The sequence below is a fragment of the Oncorhynchus clarkii genome, chromosome 32 (genome assembly GCF_045791955.1).
Source record: "Oncorhynchus clarkii lewisi isolate Uvic-CL-2024 chromosome 32, UVic_Ocla_1.0, whole genome shotgun sequence".
In the NCBI taxonomy this organism is placed as follows: domain Eukaryota; kingdom Metazoa; phylum Chordata; class Actinopteri; order Salmoniformes; family Salmonidae; genus Oncorhynchus; species Oncorhynchus clarkii.
This window is the reverse complement of record NC_092178.1, coordinates 21,603,280-21,630,679: the sequence shown is the minus strand read 5'-3', so window position 1 is coordinate 21,630,679 and position 27,400 is coordinate 21,603,280. Positions and strand designations below refer to the sequence as shown.

The following is a 27,400-nucleotide window of genomic DNA, read 5'->3' as shown; positions in this document are numbered from 1 at the left end:
GAGATCCTCACTGCCTCTCAGGTGACCTGACAAAGTTCTGTTTTAAGGCTGGGGGAATTAGTAGCAGTGTGTGTGTTTGTCGGTCTCATCCAAGCTGATTATATTGGCTGCCTCCATTGTCCTCTAGGGCTCTAATATGAATAACAAGTACACACCACAGCTGGGCAACAGACACCTACTGCCTTCTCCCTGAATATGCATTAACACACACACACAGCACGGGCTATTGTCTCTCCATCTAGCCAAGGAACGGAGAGGGGGAGGGGTGTTACCATAGTAACAGGAGTGACAGAAGGAAGAGGTGGCCTGGCTTGTGACTGCCTTCTGGCCCTTATTGAGGAGGTGATGGCTGTCACTTGTGTGTGTGTGTGTGAGGGGAGGGGGCATTGTATTAACACACACACAGTATACTAATAACAACAAGATAACTAATGTAAAACATACTGTGTCCGTAAAACGTATAGAGGGTAAAACGTAGAGGGTAAAACGTATAGAGGGTAAAACGTATAGAGGGTAAAACGTATAGAGGGTAAAACGTATAGAGGGTAAAACGTATAGAGGGTAAATTGTAGAGGGTAAAACGTATAGAGGGTAAAACGTATAGAGGGTAAAACGTATAGAGGGTAAAACGTATAGAGGGTAAAACGTAGAGGGTAAAACGTAGAGGGTAAAACGTATAGAGGGTAAAACGTAGAGGGTAAAACGTATAGAGGGTAAAACGTATAGAGGGTAAAACGTATAGAGGGTAAAACGTATAGAGGGTAAAACGTATAGAGGGTAAAACGTATAGAGGGTAAAACGTATAGAGGGTAAAACGTAGAGGGTAAAACGTAGAGGGTAAAACGTATAGAGGGTAAAACGTATAGAGGGTAAAACGTGTAGAGGGTAAAACGTATAGAGGGTAAAACGTATAGAGGGTAAAACGTATAGAGGGTAAAACGTAGAGGGTAAAACGTAGAGGGTAAAACGTATAGAGGGTAAAACGTATAGAGGGTAAAACGTATAGAGGGTAAAACGTAGAGGGTAAAACGTATAGAGGGTAAAACGTATAGAGGGTAAAACGTATAGAGGGTCAAACGTATAGAGGGTCAAACGTATAGAGGGTAAAACGTATAGAGGGTAAAACGTATAGAGGGTAAAACGTATAGAGGGTAAAACGTAGAGGGTAAAACGTAGAGGGTAAAACGTATAGAGGGTAAAACGTATAGAGGGTAAAACGTATAGAGGGTAAAACGTATAGAGGGTAAAACGTAGAGGGTAAAACGTATAGAGGGTAAAACGTATAGAGGGTAAAACGTATAGAGGTTCAGAACTTTTGTGAAAGAGCACAGTTTGAAAGATATGGCAAATAGAAATCAAACCAAATGGATATCAGAAATAGATGGGAGAGGTTGAGGGTAGAGGAAGGACAGGAGTGAAAACAAGCTAAATAAAATTATTGTAAAATAGACTGTGTCCATAAAATGTATATAGTATGTATAAGCTGGAAATGCAGGCCTAAGTGTTGTTGTTCACTAGTTTGCTCCAATTGGGGAGGGGTGGTAGGGTTGGAGGGAAATAAAGGAAATATATATATATATAAAATATGTATAAATATGCATGTATGTGTGTATGTATATTGTGTATATATATGCCCCAAAATATATGGGCGATTGCAAGTGATGCAAACAATTACCTTGATGGAAGCTACAATCTATCTGCACTATTAAGGCTGATCTACCCACTAAAATAAAAAAATAAAAATGGTAATTCTCTCAACCAGCTGGAATGCATTTCACTTAACAGGTGTGCCTTCTTAAATGTTAATTTGTGGAATTTCTTTCCTTCGGGATTCGTTTGAGCCAATCAGTTGTGTCCAGGTTGGAGTGATATACAGAAGATAGCCTTATTTGGTAAAAGACCAAGTCCATATTATGGCAAGAACAGCTCAAATAAGAAAAGAGAAATTAGAGTCCATCAGTACTTTCAGACATGAAGGTCAGTCAATCCGGAAAATGGCAAGAACTTTGAATGTTTCTTCAAGTGCAGTCACAAAACCATCAAGCACTATGATGAAACTGGCTCTCATGAGGACCGACACAAGAAAGGAAGACTCTTCTGCTGAAGAGGATAAGTTCATTAGAGTAACCAGAAATTGCAGCCCAAATAAATGCTTCACCGAGTTCAAGTAACAGACACATCTCAAACTGTTCAGAGGAGACTGTGTAAATCAGGCCATCATGGTCCAATTGCTGCAAAGAAACCACTACTAAAGGACACCAATAAGAAGAAGAGACTTGCATGGACAAAGAAACATGAGCAATGGACATTAGACCGGTGGAAATCTGTCCTTTGGTCTGATGAGTCCAAATTTGAGATTGTTGGTTACAACCACCATGTCTTTGTGAGACGCAGAGTAGGTGAACGGATGATCTCTGCATGTGTGGTTCCCACCCTGAAGCATGGAGGAGGTGTCATGGTGTGGGGGTGCTTTGCTGGTGACACTGTATGATTTATTTAGAATTCAAGGCACACTTAACCAGCATGGCTACCACAGCATTCTGCAGCGTACACCATACTATCTGGTTTGCGCTTAGCTGGACTATCATTTGTTTTTCAACAGGGCAATGACCCAACACACTTCCAGGCTGTGTAAGGGCTATTTGACCAAGAAGTAGAATGATAGAGTGCTGCATCAGATCACCCGACCTCAACACAATTGAGATGGTTTAGGATGAGTTGGACCGCAAACTCAAAGAAAAGCAGCCAACAAGTGCTCAGCATATGTGGGAATTCCTTCAAGACTGTTGGAAAGTATTCCAGGTGAAGCTGGTTGAGAGAATGCCAAGAATGTGCAAAGCTGTCACCAGGGTGGCAGGGTAGCCTAGTGGTTAGAGTTGGACTAGTAACCAAAAGGTTGCAAGTTCAAATCCCTGAGCTGACAAGGTACAAATCTGTCGTTCTGCTTCTGAACAGGCAGTTAACCTACTGTTCCTAGGCCATCATTGAAAATAAGAACTTGTTTTTAACTGACTTGCCTAGTTAAATAAAGATAAAATAAAAAAAGACAAAGGGTGGCTACTTTGAAGAACCTAAAATACATTTTTGATTTGTTTAACACTTTTTGGGTACATGATTCCATATGTCCATTATGTTGATGTCTTCACTATTATTCTACAATGTAGAAAATAATAAAAAATAAACAAAAACCCTTGAATGTGTCCAAACTTCTGACTGGTACTGTACACACACACACATATATATATATATATATATAAATACATTTTAAAAAACTCTGCATCCCAGCCTGGCAAGAACAGCCAAGCGCAGAGAGGATATTCTTCGCTGCTTGCCTCTCCAGGCACCATGGCATATGCCTGAAGCCACAGACTTTGGCCAAACTGATGTTTCTGAAAATGAATTCAAAGCTACTGTAGACTGAGTCTAAGGCAATTTGTATTTAATTCTAAGTAAGTCACATCCTATATGTGCAGTTGATAGAATATAATGATTTAATACAATGAAATGTTGTTTCAATGCTGGGCGCTTAATGTCCCTGACTCCCTACCATCCTAGTGTGCCGCACTAGCAAATGCGTCACAATGTATTTCTTTGTAGGATTTAGCCTTGAAATAATTGAAATAATATAGCCTAAATAATTCATTTCCGTTCCTTCTTAGGCTCCCTGTCTGGCTCCTGACCTATTTAGAGTGTTTAGATGCTGTTTAATATGACATGTAGCCTATTTGAAATTGTGAGTGGTTCTTACATTCACCTTTTCATGTTTTTTCAAATACTTGTCATTCAAATCATATGGTTTGGTTTCAATACTTCAAAACCAAATAGTAGGTCCAGGTAGTCACAACCATAGATGGGTTTTGGTTCAATTGTGAATGGAGTGAATTTGGAGCAGCAGTTTTTTCCCCTGTGAGTGCAGAGCGGTTAGAAAGGACATGGAGCACCAAATACACAGCTCCATGAGTAATGAGCTGGATTTCCTACAGCTCAACTCCACTCACATACTCTGCACAGCTGTAATCGCTGCCAAAGGTGCTTCTACTAAATATTGACTCAGGGATGTACTTATGTAATACTTATGTAAATGTGTGTATTTCATTAGCAAGATTTTCTAAAAACATATTTTTACTTTCATTATGTGGTATTATGTGTACATGGGTGAGAACAAAAAACTATTCAACCCATTTTGAGTTCAGGCTGTAACAAAAACAGAAAGAGGAGAGAAGATTTTGAATTAGGTTGCTTTAATTACTTAACACTACTTCCTACATTTGCCATCTATAGTTTACAATAGGAACAGTTTATACTTTATCTAATAAATGGAACTGTTAGGAACAACCATTATTATTTCCAGTACTCTCATTGAACTAGATAGCATTCAGTGTTATAAAAGCTACTCAAGGCCAGGAACAGCAAATAACAAAGAGCAAGGGGATCCACCTCTAGCAGAAAGACTATTTCAATCAAGAAACCTCACATTCCCGCTCTCTTTCTGTCTCACTCCTAGGGGAATGCTGAAGACAGAGAGAAAAAGAAAAATGAATGTGGCCATCATAAAAGAGAGGAGGTAGGTAACCTAGGTAACGGTCGAGAATGTGTGATTCGGGGGTGACTAGCCTGCGTGCACACGAGGAGTGAAACAGAGGAAGAAAAACTGTTACCTCAAACAAGTAATTCACACACGCACAAAGCCAGCACCAACCACCCAGTACATCACTGGGGCCAAGTTCCTGCCATCCAGGACCTCTATACCAGGCGGTGTCAGCACAAGGCCCTAAAAATTGTCAAAGACTCCAGCCACCCTAGTCATAGACTCTTCTCTCTGCTACCACACGGCAAGCAGTACCGGAAGGCCAAGTCTAGGTCCAAGAGGCTCCTAAACAGCTTCTACCCCCAAGCCAAAAGACTCCTGAACTTCTAATCAAATGGCTACCCAGACTATTTGCTTTGCCCCCCCATCCCCCTTTTACACTGCTGCTCCTCTGTTATCATCTATGCATAGTCCCTTTAACAACTCTACCTACATGTACATATTACCTCGACTAACCGGTGCCCCCGCACACTGACTCTGTACTTGTACCCCTTGTATATAGTCTCAATATTGTTATTTTACTGCTGCTCTTTAATTATTATACTTTGATTTCTTATTCTTTGTAGGTATTTTTTTTCTTTTCAAACTGCATTGTTGGTTAATAAGGGCTTGTAAGTAAGCATTTCACTGTAAGGTACCTGTTGTATTCGGCGCATGTGACAAATAACATTTGATTTGATTTTATTCAGCAATGTCACGGCAATTTTCAACTATGTACTCAAATGGAATAAGAAGTGAACATGAATAAACTGAAGAAAAACATACAAGGACATTTAGATTAAAATCCCTCCGCTCTGCCTTGCCCTGTGCTGCTGGGGACTGAAAAGTGTACGCTTGACCTATGATGTGTCATTGCAGGTGATTAAAAAAAAACACAGAAATGCTGACGGCATATAACAAGTATAGGACAAAGCGAGGTAGGGGAGGAAGATAAGGAGAAAGATAAGAGGAAGATAATGAAACAAAGATGCCCCCGCACATATGACACCACCTGTTCCCCTAAGGACAGATTGCATTGTCATGTCTGTGCGTCGCTGAAGAGAGCACTGAGGTCTCTGTCACTAACGTGCCAATTACTAAGCAACCAGGCATCTACACTGAACAAAAATAAAAATGCAACATGTAAAGTGTTGGGCCCGTGTGTATGTCATGAGCTGAAATACAAGATCCCAGTCACTTTCCATACACCCAAAAGTGTCTCAAATTTTGTCCACAAATGTGTTTATATCCTTGTTAGTGAGCATTTATCTTTTGCCAAGATAATCCATCCGTTGATTAAATAGCATGAGGGGGACAATAAAAGGCAACTCTAAAATGTGTAGTTCTGTCACACAACAATGCCACAGATGTCTCAAGTTGAGGGAGCATGCAATTGGCATTCTGACTGCAGGAATGTCCGACAGAGCTGTTGCCAGAGAATTCAATGCTAATTTCTCTACCATAAGCCACTTCGGTTTAAGAGAATTTGGCAGTGTCTCCAACCGACCTCACAACCACAGACCATGTGTAAAGCATTGTGTGGGCAAGCGGTTTGCTGATGGTGGCAGTGGGGTTATGGTATGGGTGGGCATAAGCTACAGATAAGGAACACAATTCCATTTTATTGAAGGCAATTTGAATGCACAAAGATACCGTGGCGAGATCCTGAGGCCCATTGTTGTGCAATTCATCCCCCGCCACCACCTCATGTTTCAGCATGATAATGCTGTCGCAAGGCACACAATTGTTGGCAGTGCACAATTCCTAGAAGCTGAAAACATCCGTTTTTTCCATGGCCTGCATACTCACCAGACATGTCAACCATTGAGCATGTTTGGGATGCTCTGGATCGACATGTGAGATAGCGTGTTCCAGTTCCTGCCAATAATCAGCAACTTTGCACAGCCATTGAAGAGGAGTGGGACAACTCTTTGTGAAGGAGATGTGTCGTGTTACTTGAGGCAAATGGTGGACACACCAGACACTGACTGGTTTTCTGATCCACGCCCCTACCATTTTTTTCAAGGTACTGTATCTGTGAGCAACAGATGCATATCTGTATTCTCAGTCATGCTTTATCCATAGATTAGGGCCTAATGAAAGTATTTCAATTGACTGATTTCCTTATATTTACTGTAACTCAGTCAAATCTGACATTGTTGCATTTATATTTTTGCTCAGTGTCCAACTGGGGTAAGGTGTTTAAGGTCAAACATATTACGTCCTTTTTTGGTGCAAAGTATTTCAAAATAATGTATGCTTTGCTTTGTTTAATCGGATGCAAACATCTTGAAGCTACAGCATGCATGTTCAATCTTTCCTATTGTTTGCAGTGTTTTGTCTTAAGGTCTTGTAGTCAACAATAAAGTCTCCATTCTATCCCGTTGTCTTCTTATTTATAATCTCGTGACCAGGCTGCTTCACTGTACATAATAATAGGGAACATCCTGCTCCCCCCCACCCCAGGTAGTTGGTCTTCAGGCTCAGGGGGAGTGTCCCTGTCTCTCTTCCCCAGCAGGAGGCGGCATGCTGGGCCACGACCTACTCGGATGACGGCTCCCTGGTCCTGAAGGCTCCACGCTTCTGGAGCATTTGTCTCAGAACAACCCCACAGAAAGTATGCGCTCGCGTGCTCCCTTCACCATGGTGATGGCCTGATCTGGCCACATACTGTAGGGAGAGAATGTTTCCAAATGGAAAAGAGAAATTGAAAAGCATTTCCATTTGACAAATTCTGTTGGTTAAAAATAAAAAAATATCCCTTTTCCTTCTCTAATGCCCACTGAACACAACCTCTGACAATGTAATGTCCTTGGTGATTTGACCCTTGGATGAAAGAATATAATGTGACATTGAGGCCTTTACTTCCTATACATTGAACTTGAATTGTAAGTCTCTGTTCGTGAATTGTGATCTACAAGGCGCTAGCATGGCAGTAAATACCAGACTAATCTTTCAATCACAAGCCCATTTATTTGCAAAACAAACAAAAACAAAAACTAACAAGATAAAACCAAAACAAATTGAAGGGTTGCAAACCTCTGGGCTAGTTTCTTGCCCATGAATAAGACCCCTTTTGATACTGGAGCTTGATACAAAACGGAGTCACAGTCCAGGTCTGCAGTGTTGTACAATGATGTTTAAGTCTTTACAAAAAAGGTTCTGTATGAGTATAAACATGATGTACATCTTGTAGGTGGGATCTCAACACAGCATGAGGAAACAGTTTGCCAGATATCAGATTGAGAAAATGTCATATTTCCAATACAACTAAAAGAAACTCGAAAAAGGCTATATGTTCCTGGCTGACAGTTCTTCCTATCAAATCCTGAGCTCTAGCTCCTTTTATGATTTTTTTGAACCCATTCATAAAAGCATCCTTGCCACATTACTCTTCCCACATCAGAAACAAAGAATTGCTCCTCCAACTACCTCTACCACGCTCTCAATCTATTTCTCAAAGTCAACAACCCACTTTTTTCATGAATATTCCCTGAATATTAATACATGTCATCAGGTTGACTCATTGATCCTGCTGGGTGAGACCCCACTGTGGCTTTAAGCAGGGGGTTAAGGGTCAGGGGGATTAAAGGTCAAGGGTCACTATGAGGGGGGGTCATCTCCGTGGATAGCCTTGTACTTGGTCATCTCCTCTGGAAACACCTTCCCCAGCTCAGAGATCAGCAGGCTCTTGAATTTCTGCAACCAAAGACAGAACAGAGGGGTCAGAGATTGAAGCTGTAGATGATTTACTGTTATTTAATCTGGATCTTTATGGTTCTGATGGTAATAAGACAGTATAATGGGGTTATACTGTATATGCTTAGGACATATCTTAGAATGCATTATTTAAAAAATATGTTTTATTTTATTTAACTAGACAAGCCAGTTAAGAACAAATTGGTATTTACAATGACGGCCTACCGGGGAACAGTGGGTTAACTGCCATGTTCAGGGGCAGAACAACAGATTTTTACCTTGTCAGCTATTTATTCCAGCAACCTTTTGGTTACTGGCCAAACACTCTAACCACTAGGCTACCTTACAATCACACCCTAATGCATTGTACCAGAAGGCTTTGACTAAAAGTGTAACCAAGACTATTTGTCATCAAGTAATTTCCTCAAAGTACTGATCTTCAATTTCTAGGCCGTTATTAGGCTTGAATCTACTGCCACTTACCGTCATGGTGTCAATCTTTCCTTTGACCTGCTCGTTCTTGGCCAGGGCCCTTTCCAGACACTCCTTAGTGTACAGCTGGGGGTTACGCCCCTGGTCTATGTATCTGACAACACAAGACAAAACATTACATCAGTTGAGTTAGACTGAGGGTCTGTGACCAAGTGGAGATCTGAGGGAGAGAAAGTGCTGGTACATGGGTGACTGTCCTTCCGTTATGCTCACCATAGTCTAGCATGGCCATCCTCCGAAAACTAATCTTGTTGACTTGACTATTAGAAGTCTGTAGAACTTAACTATTGGATTTTGCATTTGAATGAGAGCTAGAGAAGGGCATTTGAAATGGACTTCACTATTAAAATAATATATTTTTTGGACTATCCGGATAGTCAAAATGCATGCCTTTCCCTAATGTCAATAAGCCTGGTCTATTGCTGTTTTGGTTAGTAATTGTTGTCTTATTTCACTGTAGAGCCTCCAGCCCTGCTCAATATGCTTTAGCTAGCCCTGTTGTTCCACCCCTCACACTAGAGGCTACCGATTAAATCGGCAAGGCCAATTAATTAGGTCCAATTTCAAGTTCTCATAATCTGTATTTTTGGACGCCGATTATGGCCGATTACATTGCAATCCAAGAGGAGACTGCGTGGCAGGCTGACCACCTGTTACGCGAGTGCAGCAAGGAGCCAAGGTAAGTTGCTAGCTAGCATTCAACTTATCTTGTAAAAATTATCAAATCTTAACATTTTCACTAGTTAACTGCACATGGTTGATGATATAGTTAATAGTTTAACTAGCTTGTCCTGCGTTGCACATAATCAATGTGGTGCCTGTGAATTTATCATCGAATCACAGAATACATAGCCAAACGGGTGATGATTTAACAAAAGCGCATTTGCAAAAAAAACACATTCGTAGCATCAATGTCACAAGTTCTAACCATAACTTGGTTATAACTGCCTTTCTTAAAATCAATACACAAGTATATATTTTTTTAAACCTGCATAATTAGTTTTAAAAAAGTAATGTTAACAGGCAATATTAACTAGGGAATTTGTGTCACTTTGCTTGCGTTCATGGTAAGCAGAGTCAGGGTATATGCAGCATTTTGGGCCGACTGGCTCAATGCGAACTGTGTGAACCATTTCTTCCTAACAAAGGCCGTAATTAATTTGCCAGAATTGTACATAATTATGACATAACATTGAAGGTTGTGCAATGTCAGAGCAATATTTAGACTTAGGGATGCCACCCGTTCAATAAAATACGGAATGGTTCCGTATGACTGAAAGAATAAAGGTTCTGTTATTCAAAATGATAGTTTCCGGATTTTACCATATGAATGACCTAAGGCTCGTATTTCTAAGGGTTCATTATATTAGAATGAAGTCTATGATTTGATATTTGATAGAGAAGAGTGGTGGTAGGCAGCAGCAAGCTCGTAAGAGTAGCGTGGTTCGTTCTGCGTTGTGTACTTTTAATTAGGACGCTGCCGCAACTGGAGGTCTGTTGGTTGAATTATTTTTATTTGCTCTTGGCGCGGTCCTAGCTCTCAGGCACCTTGCTAGCCAAAAGGTCAGGCAAAAGAGAGCTTCAAAAGGAAATAACAGGTGCTGGGTGCACACATTGTGCACAACAGCACACTACACAAGTAAAATGATATAGAACATAATTTGGACAAAATAAAAGACATACCTACACGAGAAAGAAACAACACAGAATATTTTAGCCCAGCTCTCAGGCACCTGCACAAGCACATGGACACTCACTCAAACACGGTCCCAAGTACTAACAAGGTACCCTAGCTATCGAGCTCTGTGAAACTTGTTACCACAAATCTTTATATTGTCCACATTGTAACAAACTTATGGTTGCATAACAGCACATTGTGTAACATTACAACGGTTTTATATTGAACAATTTCAGAGCCAAAGACAACATACCAAAGGTCAGGCAAAAAAATAACAATAAGGGGGTACGGAAATACAGATAACCCGCAATGGGCCAAACCAAAATATAGAAAACTTTTACAATCACGTGTATGTACAATATTGATATGAAAAAGTGTTTGTACACCAAAATATAACATTAGCTATGCAGCTGTAATTACATTAAAAAAAAACACACTGAATTATCATCATCCCCTCTTGACCTGGCCTATTTGAATTGGTCCTTGTGTGCAACTTGGTGCATAATCTAGAGGAACAAAATCACAGTGCTACATAAGCATTCATTCAAACAGCACTTTCCTGCATTTGCCAGAAGCTCTTCGCAATGCTTGAAGCACAGCTCTGTTTATCTTCAAGCCTATCAACTCCCGAGATTAGGCTGGCAATACTATAGTGCCTATAAGAACATCCAACAGTCAAAGGTACATGAAATAGAAATGGTTTAGAGAGAAATAGTCCTATAATAACTACAACCTAAAACTTCTTAACTGGGAATATTGAAGAGTCATGTTAAAAGGAACCACCAGCTTTCATATGTTCTCATGTTCTGAGCAAGGAATTTAACCTTTTTTACATGGCACATATTGCACTTTTACTTTCTTCTCCAACACTGTTTTGCATTATTTAAACCAAATTGAACATGTTTCATTGTTTATTTGAGACTAAATATCGGTTATTTTTGTCCCTCCAATAATCTGTATCGGTGTTTTAAAAAAAATCATAATCGGTCGACCTCTACCCCACCTGGCCTAAAATGGTGCCTCTAGAGACAAAACCCCTCTCATCACTCAATGCCTAAGATTACTTACTCACATCCTACCATTCCCTTGTCTGTACATTATGCCTTGAATCTATTCTACTGCGCCCAGAAAGCTGCTCCTTTAACTCTGTTCCGAACTAACTAGACAACCAGTTATTTTAGGCTTTAGCCGTACGTACCCTTATCCTACTCCTCCTCTGTTCCTCTGGTGATGTAGAGGTGAACCCAGGCCCTGCAGCCCCCAACAGCACTCCCATTCCCCAGGCACTCTCATTTGTTGACTTCTGTAACCGTAAAAGCATTGGTTTCATGCATGTTAACATTAGAAGCCTCCTCCCTAAGTTTGTTTTATTCACCACTTTAGCACACTCCGCCAACCTAGATGTCCTAGCCGTGTTTGAATCCTGGCTTAGAAAGGCCTTCAAAAATCCTGAAATCTCCATCCCTAACTATAACATTTTCCGACAAGATAGAACTGCCAAAGGGGGCGGAGTTGCAATCTACTGCAGAGATCGTCTGCAGAATTCTGTCATACTATCCAGGTGTGTGCCCAAACAAATCGAGCTTAAACTTTTAAAAATCCACCTTTCTGGAAACAAGTCTCTCACCAATTCCGCTTGTTATAGACCCCCTTCATCCCCGAGCTGTGCACAGGGCACCATATGTGAATTCATCGCCCTGCATCTATCTTCAGAGTTCGTACTGCTAGGTGACCTAAACTGGGACATGCTTAACACCCTGGCCATACTACAATCTAAGCTAGATGCCCTCAATCTCACACAAAGTATCAAGGTACCTACCAGGTACAACCCCAAATCCGTAACCATGGGCCCACTCTTAGATATCATCCTGACCAACTTTCCCTCTAAATACACATCCGCTGTCTTCAACCAGGATCTCAGCGATCACTGCCTCGTTGCCTGCGTAAGTAATGGATCCGCGGTCAAACGACCACCCCTCATCACTGTCAAACGCTCCATAAAACACTTCGGCGAGCAGGCCTTTCTAATTGACCTGGCCTGGGTATCCTGGAAGGATATTGACCTCATCCCGTCAGTAGAGGATGCCTGGTTGCTCTACAAAAGTGCTTTCCTCGCCATCTTAAATAAGCATGCCCCGTTCAAATAATTTAGAACGAAGAACAGATATAGCCCTTGGTTCACCCCAGACTTGACTGCACTTGACCATCACAAAAACATCCTGAGGCTTTCTGCATTAACATCGAAAAGCCCCCGCGATATGCAACTTTTCAGGGGAAGTCAGGAACCAATATACTCAGTCAGTTAGGAAAGCTAAGGCTAGATTTTTCAAACAGAAATTTGCTTACTGTAGCACTAATTCCAAAATGTTTTGGGACACTGTAAAGTCCATGGAGAATAAGAGCACCTCCTCCCAGGTGCCCACTGCACTGAGGATAGGAAACATTGTCACCACCGATAAATCTACGATAATTTCAATAAGCATTTTACCAAGGCTGGCCATGTTTTCCATCTGGCTGCCCCTACCCCAGCCATCCTGCCCTGCCTTGCTAAAATCTTCGAAAGCCAAGTAAATAAACCGATCACAGACCACCGTACCTTCTCCACTATGCAATCTGGTTTCCGAGCTGGTCATGGGTGCACCTCAGCCACGCTCAAGGTCCTAAACGATATAACGGCCATCGATAAAAGACATACTGTGCAGCAGTCTTCATCGACCTGGCCAAGGCTCTCGACTCTGTCAATCACCGCATTCTTATCGGCAGACTCAATAGCCTTGGCTTCTCAAATGACTGCCTCGCCTGGTTCATCAACTACTTCTCAGAGTGAGTTCAGTGTGTCAAATCGGAGGGCCTGTTGTCCGGACTTCTGGCAGTCTCTATGGGGGTGCCACAGGGTTCAATTCTCGGGCCGACTCTTTTCTCTGTATATATCAATGATGTCGCTCTTGCGGCTGGTGATTCTCTGATCCAATTCTACGCAGACGACACCATTCTGTATACATCTGGCCCTTTTTTGGACTGTGCTAACAAACCTCCAAACGAGCTTCAACGCCATACAACACTCCTTCCATGGCCTCCAACTGCTTCTAAATGCTAGTAAAACTAAGTGCATGCTCTTCAACCGATTGCTGCCCGCACCCTCCCGCCCAACTAGCATCACTACTCTGGACGGTTCTGACCTAGAATATGTGGACAACTACAAATACCTAGGTGTCTGGTTAGACTGTAAACTCTCCTTCCAGACTCACATTATGCATCTCCAACCCAAAATTAAATCTAGAATCGGCTTCCTATTTCACAACAATGCCTCCTTCACTCATGCTGCCAAACATACCCTCGTAAAACTGACTATCCTACCGAACCTGGACTTCGGCAATGTCATTTTACAAAAGACTCTACTCAGCAAACTGGATGCAGTCTATCACAGTGCCATCCATTTTATCACCAAAGCTCCATATTCAACCCACCACTGCGACCTGTATGTTCTCGTTGGCTGGCTCTCACTACATATCCGTCGCCAAAAGCACTGGCTCCAGGTCATCTATAAGTCCTTGCTAGGTAAAGCCCCACCTTATCTCAGCTCACTGGTCACCATAGCAACACCACCCTGTAGCACGCGCTCCAGCAGGTATATTGCACTGGTCATCCCCAAAGCCAACACTTCCTTTGGTCACCTTTCCTTACAGTTCTCTGCTGCCAATGACTGGAACGAAATGCAAAAATCTCTGAAACTGGAGTCCTATATCTCCCTCCCTAACTTTAATAATCAGCTGTCAGAGCAGCTTACCGATCACTGTACCTGTACACAGCCCATCTGTAAATAGCGCACCCGACTACCTCATCCCCATATATTTACTTGCCCTCTTGCGCTTTTGCACCCCAGTATCTCTACTTGCACATCATCATCTGCACATCTATCACTGTTAATGCTAAATTGTAATTATTTTCATCTCTATGGCCTATTTATTGCCCTACCTCTCTACATTTGTACACACTGTACATTTATTTTTCTATTGTGTTATTGACTGTACGTTTGTTTATGTGTAACTCTGTTGTTGTTTTTGTCACACTTCTTTGCGTTATCTTGGCCAGGTTGCAGTTGTAAATGAGAACTTGTTCTCAACTGACCTACCTGGTTAAAACTTCAATGGAGATTTGCTTCCGACGCTCTGCTTGTTTCAGCTGGAAGGTGGGGGAGGGACAACGCATGTCAAAAATGAAATTAAAATGCAAATCAATTTATAACATTTTTGATATGCGTTTTTTTGTGTTTTTTGTTGTTGTTATTCTGTCTCGCACTGTTCAAATAAACCTACCATTAAAATTATAGACTGATCATTTCTTTGTCAGTGGGCAAACGTACAAAATCCACTGGGGATCAAATACATTTTTCCCTCACTGTATATTAGCTTAACTTTTAAAAACGAATATTATACAGTGCCTTAGGAAAGTATTCAGACCCCTCTTCCCACATTGTTACTTTATAGCCTTGTTCTAACATAAGAGTTACATTTTTTTAATATATCTACACACCATACTCATTTAATAGCACCCGCAAAACACCAATCTCAATGTCAACAGTGAAGAGGTGACTCCGGGATGCTGGCCTTCTAAGCGAAACTAATGCGCGATAATGAGAAGGACAGATGTCGTGTGGGAAAACTGCTATTTTTCACTCGATCTGTCCAACTTATTGCCTCTAAAATGCTAAAGTGATCTTAGTAGTAAACAGCGGCTTTGAGAATGATGATCCCATGCAGTGATGACGCAAAAAATGATTAACCCCGTCACTGTCCATTTCTTGTTTTTAAAGGACGAGAGAAGTGCTACATCTGGTGGAGAGAGATTGTAAGACAGAAAAAATTGCTCTATGTGTGCTGTACGTTACACTACATGATGTAACGGAGGGTCAGTTTTTTCTTCTCCAATACTATAGAGCCATTACCATGTCGATCAACGCTTGAATAGAAACGTAGTTCACACCCCAGATTATGAAGTCAACACAGTCGCTACAGTCCCATTAGTTTTCTTTGCTGCCTCGTTTGAATGTCACGTTGCGCACATTTGTACGGAATGGGGTGAGTTTACGTTACACACAATAGCCCATAATGACAAAGCAAAAACAGATAAAAAAAATAAATAAAAAAAACACACAGAAATACCTAATTTACTTAATTAAGTATTCAGCCCCTTTGCTATGACTTGGAATTAAGCTCAGGTTCATCCTGGTTCAATTGAAAATCTTTGAGATGTTTCTACAACTGGATTGGAGTCCACCTGTGGAAAATTAAATTGATTGGACATGCTTTGGAAAAGCCCATAACTGTCTACACAGCCAAAAGTTTAAGAACACCTACTCATTTAAGTTTTTTTTTTCTTTTTACTATTTTCTACATTGTAGAATAATAGTGAAGGCACCAAAACTATGAAATAACACATATGGGATCATGTAGTAACCAAAAAAGGTGTTAAACAAATCTAAATATATTTGAGATTCTTCAAATATCCACCCTTTGCCTTGATGACAGCTTTGCACACTCTTGGAATTCTCTCAACCAGCTTCACCTGGAATGCCTTTCCAACAGTCTTGGAGTTCCCACATATGCTGAGCACTTGTTGGCTGCTTTTCCTTCAGTCTGCAGTCCGACTCAACCCAAACCATCTTAATTTGGTTGAGGTCGGGGGATTGTGGAGGCTAGGCCATCTGATGCAGCACTCCATCACTCTCCTTCTTGGTCAAATAGCCCTTACACAGCCTGGAGGGGTGTTGGGTCATTGTCCTGTTGAAAAACAAATGATAGTCCCACTAAGCCCAAACCAGCTGTGATGGCGTATCGCTGCGGTAGTTATGCTGGTTAAGTGTGCCTTGAACTCTAAAAAAAATCCCAGACAGTGTCATCAGTAAAGCACCCGACACCATCACACCTCCTCTTCCATGCTTCACGGTGGGAACTACACATGAGGAGATCATCCGTTCACCCACACTACATCTCACAAAGGTGGTTGGAACCCGAAAATCTAAAATTTAGACTCCAGACCATGTCCATTGCTCATGTTTCTTGGCCAAAGCAAGTATCTTCTTCTTTTTGGTGTCCTTTAGTAGTGGTTTCAATTGGATAATTGGACCATGAAGGTCTGATTTATGCAGTCTCCTCTGAACAGTTGATGTTGAGATGTGTCTGTTACTTGAACTCAGTGAAGAATTTATTTGGGCTGCAATTTCTGAGGCTGGTAAACTCTAATGAACGTATCCTCTGCAGCAGAGGTAACTCTGGGTCTTCCATTCCTCCTCGTGAGAGCCAGTTTCATCATAGCGCTTGATGGTTTTTGCGACTGCACTTGAAGAAACTTTCAAAGTTCTTGACATTTTCTGTGTTGACATTCTCTGTATGTCTTAAAGTAATGATGGACTGTTGTTTCTCTTTGCTTATTTGAGCTTTTCTTTACAAAATATGGACTTGGTATTTTACAAAATAGGCTACCTTGTCACAACACAACTGATTGGCTCAAACACCTGATGAAGGAAAGAAATTCCACAAATTAACTTGTTTAACACTTGTTTAACTACATGATTCCATATGTATTATTTCATAGTTTAGATGTCTTCACTATTATTCTACAATGTAGAAAATAGTACAAATAAAAACAGTTGACAGTGCATGTCAGAGCAAAAACCAAGCCATGAGGTTCGAAGGAATTGTCTGTAAAGCTCCGAGACAAGACTGTGTCGAGGCACAGATCTGGGGAAGGGTACCAAAACATTTCTGCGTACCAAAACATTTCTGAAGATCCCCAAGAACACAGTGACCTCAATCATTCTTAAATCAAAGAAGTTTGGAACCTCCAAGACTCATCCTAGAGCTGGCCTCCAGGCCAAACTGAACAATCACGTGACAAGGGCTTTGGTAAGGGAGGTGACCAAGAACCTGATGGTCACTATGACAGAGCTCTAGAGTTCCACTGTGGAGATGGAAGAAACATTTAGAAGGACAACCTTCTCTGCAGCACTGCACCAATCAGGCCTTTATGGTAGTGCGGCCAGAAGGTAGCCACTTCTCAGTAAAAGGCACATGGCAGCCCGCTTGGAGTTTACCTAAAGACTCTCAGATCATGAGAAACAAGATCATCTGGGCTGATGAAAACCAGATTTCAGCCCAAAGACTTAAGGCCAAGCGCCATGTCTGGAGGAAACCTGGCAACGTCCCTACGGTGAAGCATGGTGGTGGCAGCATCATGCTATAGGGATGTTTTTCAGCAGCAGGGCCTGGGAGACTAGTCAGGTTCTAGGGAAAGATGAATGGAACAAAGTACAGATCATTGATGAAAACCTGCTCCAGAGAGCTCAGCACCTCAGACTGGGGCGAAGGTTCACCTTCCATCAGGACAACGACCCTAAGCACACAGCCAAGACAACGCAGGAGTGGCTTCGGGACAAGTCTCTAAATTTCCTTGAGTGGCCCAGCCAGAGCCCAGACTTGAACCCCATCAAACTTCTCTGAAGAGAACTGAAAATAGCTGTGCAGCAACACTCCCCATCCAGCCAAGCTTGAAGCATCATACCCAAGAAGACTTGATGCTGCTTCAACAAAGTACTGGGTCTGAATTAGAGGTTGACCGATTATGATTTTTCAACGCCGATACCGATTATTGGAGGACCATAAAAGCCGATACCGATTAAATCAGACGATTTTTTTAAATTGATTTATTTGTAATAATGACAATTACAACAATACTGAATGAACACTTATTTTAACTTAATATATTACATCAATAAAATCATTTAGCCTCAAATAAATAATGAAACATGTTAAATTTGGTTTAAATAATGCAAAAACAAAATGTTGGAGAAGAAAGTAAAAGTGCAATATGTTCCATGTAAAATATGTGCCATGTAAGAAAGCTAACGTTCCTTGCTCAGAACATGAGAACATATGAAAGCTGGTGGTTCCTTTTAACATGAGTCTTCAATATTCCCAGGTAAGAAGTTTTAGATTGTAGTTATTGTAGAAATTATATGACTATTTCCCTCTATACCATTTGTATTTCATTAACCTTAGACTATTGGATGTTCTTATAGGCACTTTAGTATTGCCAGTGTAACAGTATAGCTTCCGTCCCTCTCCTCGCTCCTCCCTGGGCTCAAACCAGGAACACATCGACAATTAGCGCGCGCTAACTAGCTAGCCATTTCACTGCGGTTACACGAGCCTCATCTCGGGAGTTGATAGGCTTGAAGTCATAAACAGCGCAATGCTTGACGCACAACAAAGAGCTGCTGGCAAAACGCACAAAAGTGCTGTTTGAATGAATGTTTATGCGCCTGCTTCTGCCTACCACCACTCAGTCAGATACTTGTATGCTCAGTCAGATTATATGCAATTTAGGACACGCTAGATAATATCTAGTAATATCATCAACCATGTGTAGTTAACTAGTGATTATGATTGATTGTTTTTTATAAGATAAGTTTAATGTTAGCTAGCAACTTACCTTGGCTTACTGCATTCGCATAACAGGCAGCCTCCTTGTGGAGTGCAACGAGAAAGAGGCAGGTCGTTATTGCGTTGGACTAGTTAAGGTTGCAAGATTGGATCCCCCGAGCTGACAAGGTGAAAATCTGTCGTTCTGCCCCTAAACAAGGCAGTTAACCCACTGTTCCTAAGCCTTCATTGAAAATAAGAATGTGTTCTTAACTGACTTGCCTAGTTAAATAAAGATTAAATAAAAGGCGTAAAAAAATAAATTTAAAAAATAATAATAAATAAAAATATGAAGTCGGCAAATCGGCGCCCCAAAATACCGTTCCGATTAATCGGTCGACCTCTAGTCTGAATACCTGGGTAAATGTAATTGCATTTGAGATATAGCTATATTAGCAAAACAAATCTAAAAAAACAGTTTTTGCTTCGTCATTATGGGGTAGTGTGTGTACATGTATGAGGGAAAAAATGATTTAATCAATTTTAGAATGAGGCTGTAATGTAACAAAATTCAAGAGGTCTGAATACTTAAAAGGCAATGCAGGATACGCTAAAAATATTCTGTCAAACCTTGAAAGACTTTTGTTTTTACAAATGTAGGTTATTTTCATACTTATTTTGTTTAGGCTATTTAACAGCTTTCAGAAAGTATTCATACCCCTTGACTTTTTCCACATTCAAAATTGATTACAATTGAGATTTTGTGTCACTGGCCTACACACAATACCCCATAATGTCAAAGTGGAATTGTGTTTTTGGAAACGTTTACAAACTAATAACAAATCAAAAGCTGAAATGTATTGAGTCAAGTATTCAACCCCTTTGTTATGGCAAGCCTAATGAGTTCAGGAGTAAACATTTGCTTAACAAGCCACATAATAAATTGCATGGACTCACTCTGTGTGCAATAATAGTGTTTAACAGGGTTTTTTGAATGACTTCCTCATCTCTGTACCCCTCACTTACAATGATGTGTAAGGCATCTCAATTGAGCACTGAATTTCAAACACTGATCCAACCACAAAGACCAGGGAGGTTTTCCAATGACTCGCAAAGGGCACCTATTGATAGATAGATAAGCATCTTAAAAAGCAGATATTGAATATATCTGAGCATGGTGAAGTTACTAGATGACAATTTTAATGGTCTATAAATACACTCAGTTACTACAAAGATACAGGCGTCCTTCCTAACTTAGTTGTGTCATGAAGTTGGCCTGAGTGGGGGAGGTTTATGACCCCCCCATAAATACCTTTCCCCTTTTTCCTCTCTCTACTCTACCGATGTGACTATTGAAAATCCCTTGGTTAACATTGAGAGAGTCTGGTGACATCAAAAGATGGGAATGGAACCATATTTCGGTAATCCAACCAGCTGAAAATATGCGTTGGTACTAATGAATTTGATGCCTGATCAGTTGGCGTCTGAAACATTATTACTGATGATAGGACGACAAACTGTATCTTGGAAAATCTACACATTCGAGTTGTCAGATTCACATGGAATTGTTGTGCAATTTAAATGTTTAAATATGAAACTATTTGTGAAAAGATTAAATAAAACATTTTTGTTGTTGTTTTTTTCCCCTTTATTTAACCAGGTAGGCTAGTTGAGAACAAGTTCTCATTTACAACTGCGACCTGGCCAAGATAAAGCATAGCAGTGTGAACAGACAACACAGAGTTACACATGGAGTAAACAATTAACAAGTCAATAACACAGTAGGAAAAAGGCATGAGGAGGTAGGCGAATAATTACAATTTTGCAGATTAACATTGGAGTGATAAATGATCAGATGGTCATGTACAGGTAGAGATACTGGTGTGCAAAAGAGCAGAAAAGTAAATAAATATAAACCGTATGGGGATGAGGTAGGTAAATTGGGTGGGCTATTTACCGATAGACTATGTACAGCTGCAGCGATCGGTTAGCTGCTCAGATAGCAGATGTTTGAAGTTTGTTTGGTGAGGGAGATAAAAGTCTCCAACTTCAGCGATTTTTGCAATTCGTTCCAGTCACAGGCAGCAGAGAACTGCAACAAAAGGCAGCCAAATGAGGTGTTGGCTTTAGGGATGATCAGTGAGATACACCTGCTGGAGCGCGTGCTACGGGTGGGTGTTGCCATCGTGACCAGTGAACTGAGATAAGGCGGAGCTTTACCTAGCATGGACTTGTAGATGACCTGGAGCCAGTGGGTCTGGCGACGAATATGTAGCGAGTTCATGAGTGAACTATGTATGCTCAACTCAGTGGCCCTGCCCATGTGAACAGACATTGGTTATAAACTATGAAACACGCCCTTCTCTCCCCTCCTATATATAAAGCCCTTGACGAAAATGTAACTTTCTGTTGCGAGGACGTTAGGGCGACAGTCCTACGTTAAAAGGGCTCAGATAATAAGATGTTCCAAGGACGTGTGGACTTGAGGTCCCCACGTTGAAAGGACAAAGACCACCTACAGAACTAAGCCAACCTTTCGAAATTAGCATTGAATTTCAATGTGAAGGTGACGACCTACATACCGGAAGGATGAATTTCGACTATACCAGCCAGAATATAGCATGAGCATATAGAATGGCAACTTGGTATGAACTTTGAACTCTTATTCATAATTAAACCAAATGTTGTATAGTTGATTCAATTTGTTAGCCAGGGTTTTTGAACCAAGAATTTACAACTTTCAGATGAGACTAAATAAGGTGAGGATTAAATATTGACTGCTACTGGCGTAAAAGATGACTAGGTCTTTAAGAGTTTATTCGGTAGATAACAGCTCTATAAACATTATTTAGTGGTGCCCCGACTTTCTAGTTAATTGTCTACCTGATTAGCTTAATCAGGTAATATTAATTACAGAGAAATTATTTTATAGAATAGCATGTCATATCACTTAATCCGGCATAGCCAAAGATACGACAGTTGCCAGAGAGGAAGGAAACCGCTTAAGGATTTCACCGTGAGGCCAATGGTGACTTTATAAAAGTTAAAAATATTATGGGTGTGATAGGAGAATCCTCAGTTTCCTAAGTTTCCTCAGTTAACTGTAGTTAGTCCACAATACTAAGAATGACAAGGAAGCCTGTACATAATACAATTATTCAAAACATGCATCCCGTTAAAGTAAAACTGCAAAAAATGTGGCAAAGAAATTAACTTTATGTCCTGAATACAAAGCGTTATGTTTGGGGGCAAATCCAACTCATCACTGAGTATCACGTGCATTTTCAAGCATGATCGTCGGCTACGTCATGTTATGGATATGCTTGTCATCGGCAAGAACTAGGGAGTTTAAGATAAAAAGAAACTGAATAGATCTAAGCAAAGGGAAAACCCTAGAGGAAAACCTGGTTCAGTCGATTTTCCAACACACTGTGAGAAATTCATCTTTCAGCAGGACAATAACCTAAAACACAAGGCCAAATATACACTGGAGTTGCTTACCAAGACGACATTGAATGTTCCTGAGTGGCCTAGTTACAGTTTTGACTTACAATTGGCTTGAAACTATAAGGCAAGACGTGAAAATCGCTGTCTAACAACGATCAACTTGACAGAGCTTGAAATATTGTTTAATGAAAATGTGCAAATATAGCACAATGCAGGTGTGCAAAGCTCTTAGAGACTTAGAGACCCAGAAAGACTCAATGAAGTAGATTCTAACATGTACTGACACAGGGGTGTGAATACTTATGTAAATTAGATATTTAATTTTCAATACATTAAAAAATAAATCATCTAAAAACATGTTCACTGTCATTATGGGGTATTGTGTGTAGATGAAAAAAAGGTGTATATTTAGGATTTGTACAGTTTGATAGGGAAAAAGGTATAGCCTAAAGATAATAGGCTTACTCATTTTTAGCCTAAGCCAATGTTCATTCAAGTGCTAGAAAGAAAACCAGCCATGTTGCGGACACTGACGTCTTGCTTCCGGACAAGCTAAACACCTTTTTCGCCCGCTTTGAGGATAACACAATGCCACCGACGCGGCCAGCTACCAAGGCCTGTGGGCTCTCCTTCTCCGTGACCGACGTGAGTAAGACATTTAACACGATGCAATCGCCATCGCACTGCCCTATCCCATCTGGACAAGAGGAATACCAATGTAAGAATGCTGCTCCTTGACTACAGCTCTGCATTCAACACCATAGTACCCTTCAATCTCATTAAACTCAAGGCCCTGAGTCCTGGACTTGAAAATTACCCTCAGGTGGTGAGGGTAGGAAACAACACCTCCACTTCGCTGATCCTCAACACTGGGCCCCACAAGGGTGCATGCTCAGCCCCCTTCTGTATTCCCTGTTCACCCATGACTGTGGCAACGAACGCCTCTAACTCGATCATCAAGTTTGCAGATGACACAACAGTAGTAGGTTTGATTACCAACAATGACGAAACAGCCTACAGGGAAGAGGTGAGGGCTCAGAGTGTGGTGCCAGGGAAATAACCTCTCACTCAACATCAACAAAACAATGGAGATGATTGTAGACTTCAGGAAACAGCTGAGGGAGCAACCCCCTAATCCAAATTGACGGGACCGCAGTGGAGAAGGTGGAAAGCTCCAAGCTCCTCTGCGTACACATCACTGGCAAACTGAAATTGTCCATCCACACAGACAGTGTGGTGAGAAGGTGCAACAGCGCCTCTTCAACCTCAGGAGGCTAAAGAAATTTGTCTTGGCACCTAAAACCCCTTACAAACTTTTACAAATGCATAATTGAGAGCATCCTGCCGGGCTGTATCATCGCCTGGTACAGCAACTGCACCGCTCACAACCGCAGGGCTCTCTAGAGGGTGGTGAGGTCTGCCCAACGCATCCCTGGGGGCAAACTACCCACCCTCCAGGACATCTAAAGCAACAGGAAGGGGAAAAAAATCATCAAGGACATTAACCACCCGAGCCACTGCCCGTTCACCCCACTATCATCCAGAAGGCGGGGGTCAGTACAGGTGCATCAAAACTGGGACTGGAAGACTGAAAAACTGCTTCCCTCTCAAGGCCATCAGACTGTTAAATAGCCAACAGTAACACATTAGAGGCTGCTGCCTATATACATAGACTTGAAATCACTGGCCACTTTAATAAATAGAACACTTGTCACTTTAATAATGTTGACATATTTTACATTACTCATCTCATACTGTTTTCTATTCTAATGTATCTTAGTCTATGCCGCTCTGACATTGCTCGACCATATATTTATAGATTCTTAATTCCATTCCTTTACTTAGATGTGTGTATTGTTGTGAAATTGTTAGATATTACTGCACTGTTGGAGCTAAAGACACAAGCACTTCGCTACACCCGCAATAACATCTGCTAAACATGTGTGTGACTAATAAAATGTGATTTTGTGCTAAATAATCATTTATTTATCTTTTACATGAAGGCACAATTCAAATGTTATTGAAAATAATGTTTGAGACAACTCAGACACCGACTCATCATTAATTCATTTTTTGGTTGCGCTTTTTGACAGTGCTGCTGCGGGAGCATATGACCGATTATTGCCTGTTGTGCGGGACATTAATAAACACTGACAATATTACAAATATTAGTTCAGCATTTTAACTTGTCAAAGTAACATTTACTGCAACTTATTGACAGTAGCCTGTGTGTTGGCATATATTATTGGCTGTTTGGTTTGCAAGAAGGGATTTTCTGAAGGAAATATTTACTTTGCCAACACTTTTGTCAAGTAACGCAGAAGCGTACCATGTGTGTTTATACTTCCTATTCGATTAGTCTATCTTGCAATTATTTGTTCTCTCTCTCATAACTATACTATGTTTTTATTTAGGCTATTTTCAAACAACTGTCTGAGTTGGAACTCTGTTAGGCCTATAGATTAATTTGATGGTTGATCATGAAAGAGTAGGTTATGCCTAGGCCAACAAGTCATATTCAAATCGAATGGGGATTGGGGAGAAAAAGGGAAATTTCGATTTTAAAACAATAAGCCAGACGACTGGGTGTCCACTGTAAAAGGCCCATGATCATCAGACATTGGAGAGGGGAAAAACCACAGTAGGCACGGTCTGACAATTTGCACTGCTTTGGATCTCTCCTCTCTTTGTACAATCTACATTGTCCTCTTGCCTTATGCTACTATTCTAACTACCTTATATGTATTGAACATTTAGGCTATGGGGAAAAGGGAATAGGCCAATTGGCATGTCGCCCTGCTGTGTGCTCGGTGGTAAAATCATCCAACCCTAGTGGCAATGTGTCACTAGTTTCCATCATCTTCCTGAGAACTTCCCCAGGCTTTCAAAAGTAAACTAGAGATCTAGACATGGAAAGTGTATGTTTAAGTTGGAACATCTACTCACTCAAAAGCCTCGAGAGGAACGTTAATCTCATGTAGCTGCTGGCGACATTTCTCAATGTCCTGCAGTCCCGTGATCATGTAGTTTCTGAAATGCACAGGAGTAGAGACGTTTCAACAACTAGCAGGCAAAAATCAAACGCAACTACCATACAACTAACTTACTACCTCAACATGACTGTCAGCGTTTAACCTGGTCTGTAAACTGGTCATCTCTGTATGCAAGGAGATACCTACTGCAGCCCTCATCCTCCACCTGTTCTGACAGCCACATTCTGTTAAAGGTCCCCAAAGCACACACATATCTCTGGGTCGCTCCGCTTTTCAGTTGACTGCAGCTAGTGACTGGAACCTGCTGCAACAAACACTCAAACTGGACAGTTTTCGCTCTTCATTCAAAGACTCGATCATGGACACTCTTACTGACAGTTGTGGCTGCTTTGCGTTATGTATTGTTGTTTCTACCTTCTTGCCCTTTGTGCTGTTGTCTGTGACCGATAATGTTTGTACCATGTTTTCTGCTGCTGTCATGTTATGTTGCTGCTACTATGTTGTCGTCATGTGTTGCTATCACGCTGTTGTCTTAGGTCTCTCTTTATGTAGTGTTGTGGTGTCTCTCGTGATGAGTTTTTAATCCCAGTCCCTGTCCCTACAGGAGACCTTTTGCCTTTTGGTAGGCAGTCATTGTAAATAATAATTTGTTCTTAACTGACTTGTCTAGTTAAATAAACGTAAAAGAAAAGAATATGTGCAGTCTTTTATACCCTTTTGTGTGTCTATGACCGCGATGTGCAACTTTAGTCCTCGGGGGCCTGTTGTCACTTTTTCCCCAGTCCCAACTAACACGCCTGACTCCATTTAAATCAACTAATTATGATCTTCCGCTTTTTTATAAAGTGTGACACCACTCCGGCCCCCGAGGACTGGAGTTGCCCATCCCTGGTCTATGACATTGACTGTACTAACTAGCTATCAACGTAGCTAACTAACTTAACTATGTGGAGGCTAGTTAGCATTGGTTAACCATAATTTTACTTTTGTAAACAACTCGTGTATTGATAACTTGGGGAGTTAATAGTAACATATTTAAGTGGCTAGCTATGATGGCTAGTAATACTAGAAACACCTAGCTAGCTAACTGGCATCACTTACAGTTTGTTTGGCATCACTTACAGTTTTTGGTTGAGTCCTGTTTGACTGCTAGGTTGAAAGTCGCTAACGATAATTCCCATCTGTCGAATATTTTCAACGAACTTCTCGAGATGCTCCTCGAGGTTATCAAATTTCTCAGCCATGTCACCAACAAAACGTTATGTGTTCATTTCTCATAAACATAAAATATTTGTGAAAATATAAAACCTCAGACAAAGCCTTTTGTCAATTCATCACAATGCTAATCACTTCCCAGACCCCCATGGGGTCGTCACTAGTTACCACAGCCACAAGGGGATCATTAAGGCTAAACCCCGCCTATTTCTAAAATGTATCTTCTTAAAATCTGATTTTAAAACAAACCTTAACCCCAACATTACCCACACTGATAACCTCACGTCTAACCTTAAATTAATAGCAAAAAGCACATTTTTGTTTTCATACATTTTTACGATAACAACCATTTTTACTTTGTGGCTGTGGTAACTAGTGACAAACACTCCCATGGCATACTGCTTTCCGGAAGGGTGAGAGCCAATCATTGGCGAATGTGTAGTTGCCGTAGCGACAGACTGCCGTCTGCAGCTCAAGATTACCGCAAAGCGTCGTGTTCTGAAATGTCGAAACATTGTTGCAAATAACATTGATTTTAAAATGTATCATCCTCACCATGCATGTGTAATGCAGTGAATTTGCCTGCATATATGTATAGTTTAATGGACAATGTTATGTACATGTTTTCAATTAATAAAAGCAGTGCAGTGAAACATTAAAATATACAAAATATAAAATAGAGTAAAATACTTTGTAGGCTACTTAAGACAGCCTGTTTGAAGCCACTTTGTAATATAATAGCCTTAACATTAGGTTATAGGCTACACTAAATATATCCCCACCTCTCTTGTCCTGTTAGGATAGAACATAAACATGAATAAGCTACAAAATAATTTAGAGGACCAGTTATTTCAGTTTTGGAATTGGAATTTGGTTTAGGGTGAAGTAT

The 27,400-nt window shown here is 40.9% G+C and overlaps 1 protein-coding gene across 1 annotated transcript; it reads right to left on the bottom strand.

The window, feature by feature from the left end:
- Nucleotides 1–7,520: 7,520 nt before the first annotated feature.
- LOC139392028 (mediator complex subunit 10) lies at nucleotides 7,521–26,697 on the bottom strand. The gene is made up of 4 exons (XM_071139673.1): nucleotides 26,419–26,697; nucleotides 25,250–25,333; nucleotides 8,750–8,852; nucleotides 7,521–8,266 (listed from the first exon to the last, which is right to left on the bottom strand). The coding sequence occupies exons 1-4, from the start codon at nucleotides 26,538–26,540 to the stop codon at nucleotides 8,171–8,173; spliced, it is 405 nt and encodes a 134-aa protein (XP_070995774.1). The 5' UTR covers nucleotides 26,541–26,697; the 3' UTR covers nucleotides 7,521–8,170.
- Nucleotides 26,698–27,400: the final 703 nt, after the last annotated feature.

Bases quoted from the DNA above. Each gene is read 5' to 3' on its own strand.
- LOC139392028 (XM_071139673.1), bottom strand. From the start codon at position 26,540: ATGGCTGAGAAATTTGATAACCTCGAGGAGCATCTCGAGAAGTTCGTT. The intron at 25,334-26,418 runs GTAAGTGATGCC...TGTGCATTTCAG, and splicing joins ACAGGACTCAACCAAAAACT to AAACTACATGATCACGGGAC. The intron at 8,853-25,249 runs GTGAGTAGATGT...TTGTGTTGTCAG, and splicing joins GTTCCTCTCGAGGCTTTTGA to ATACATAGACCAGGGGCGTA.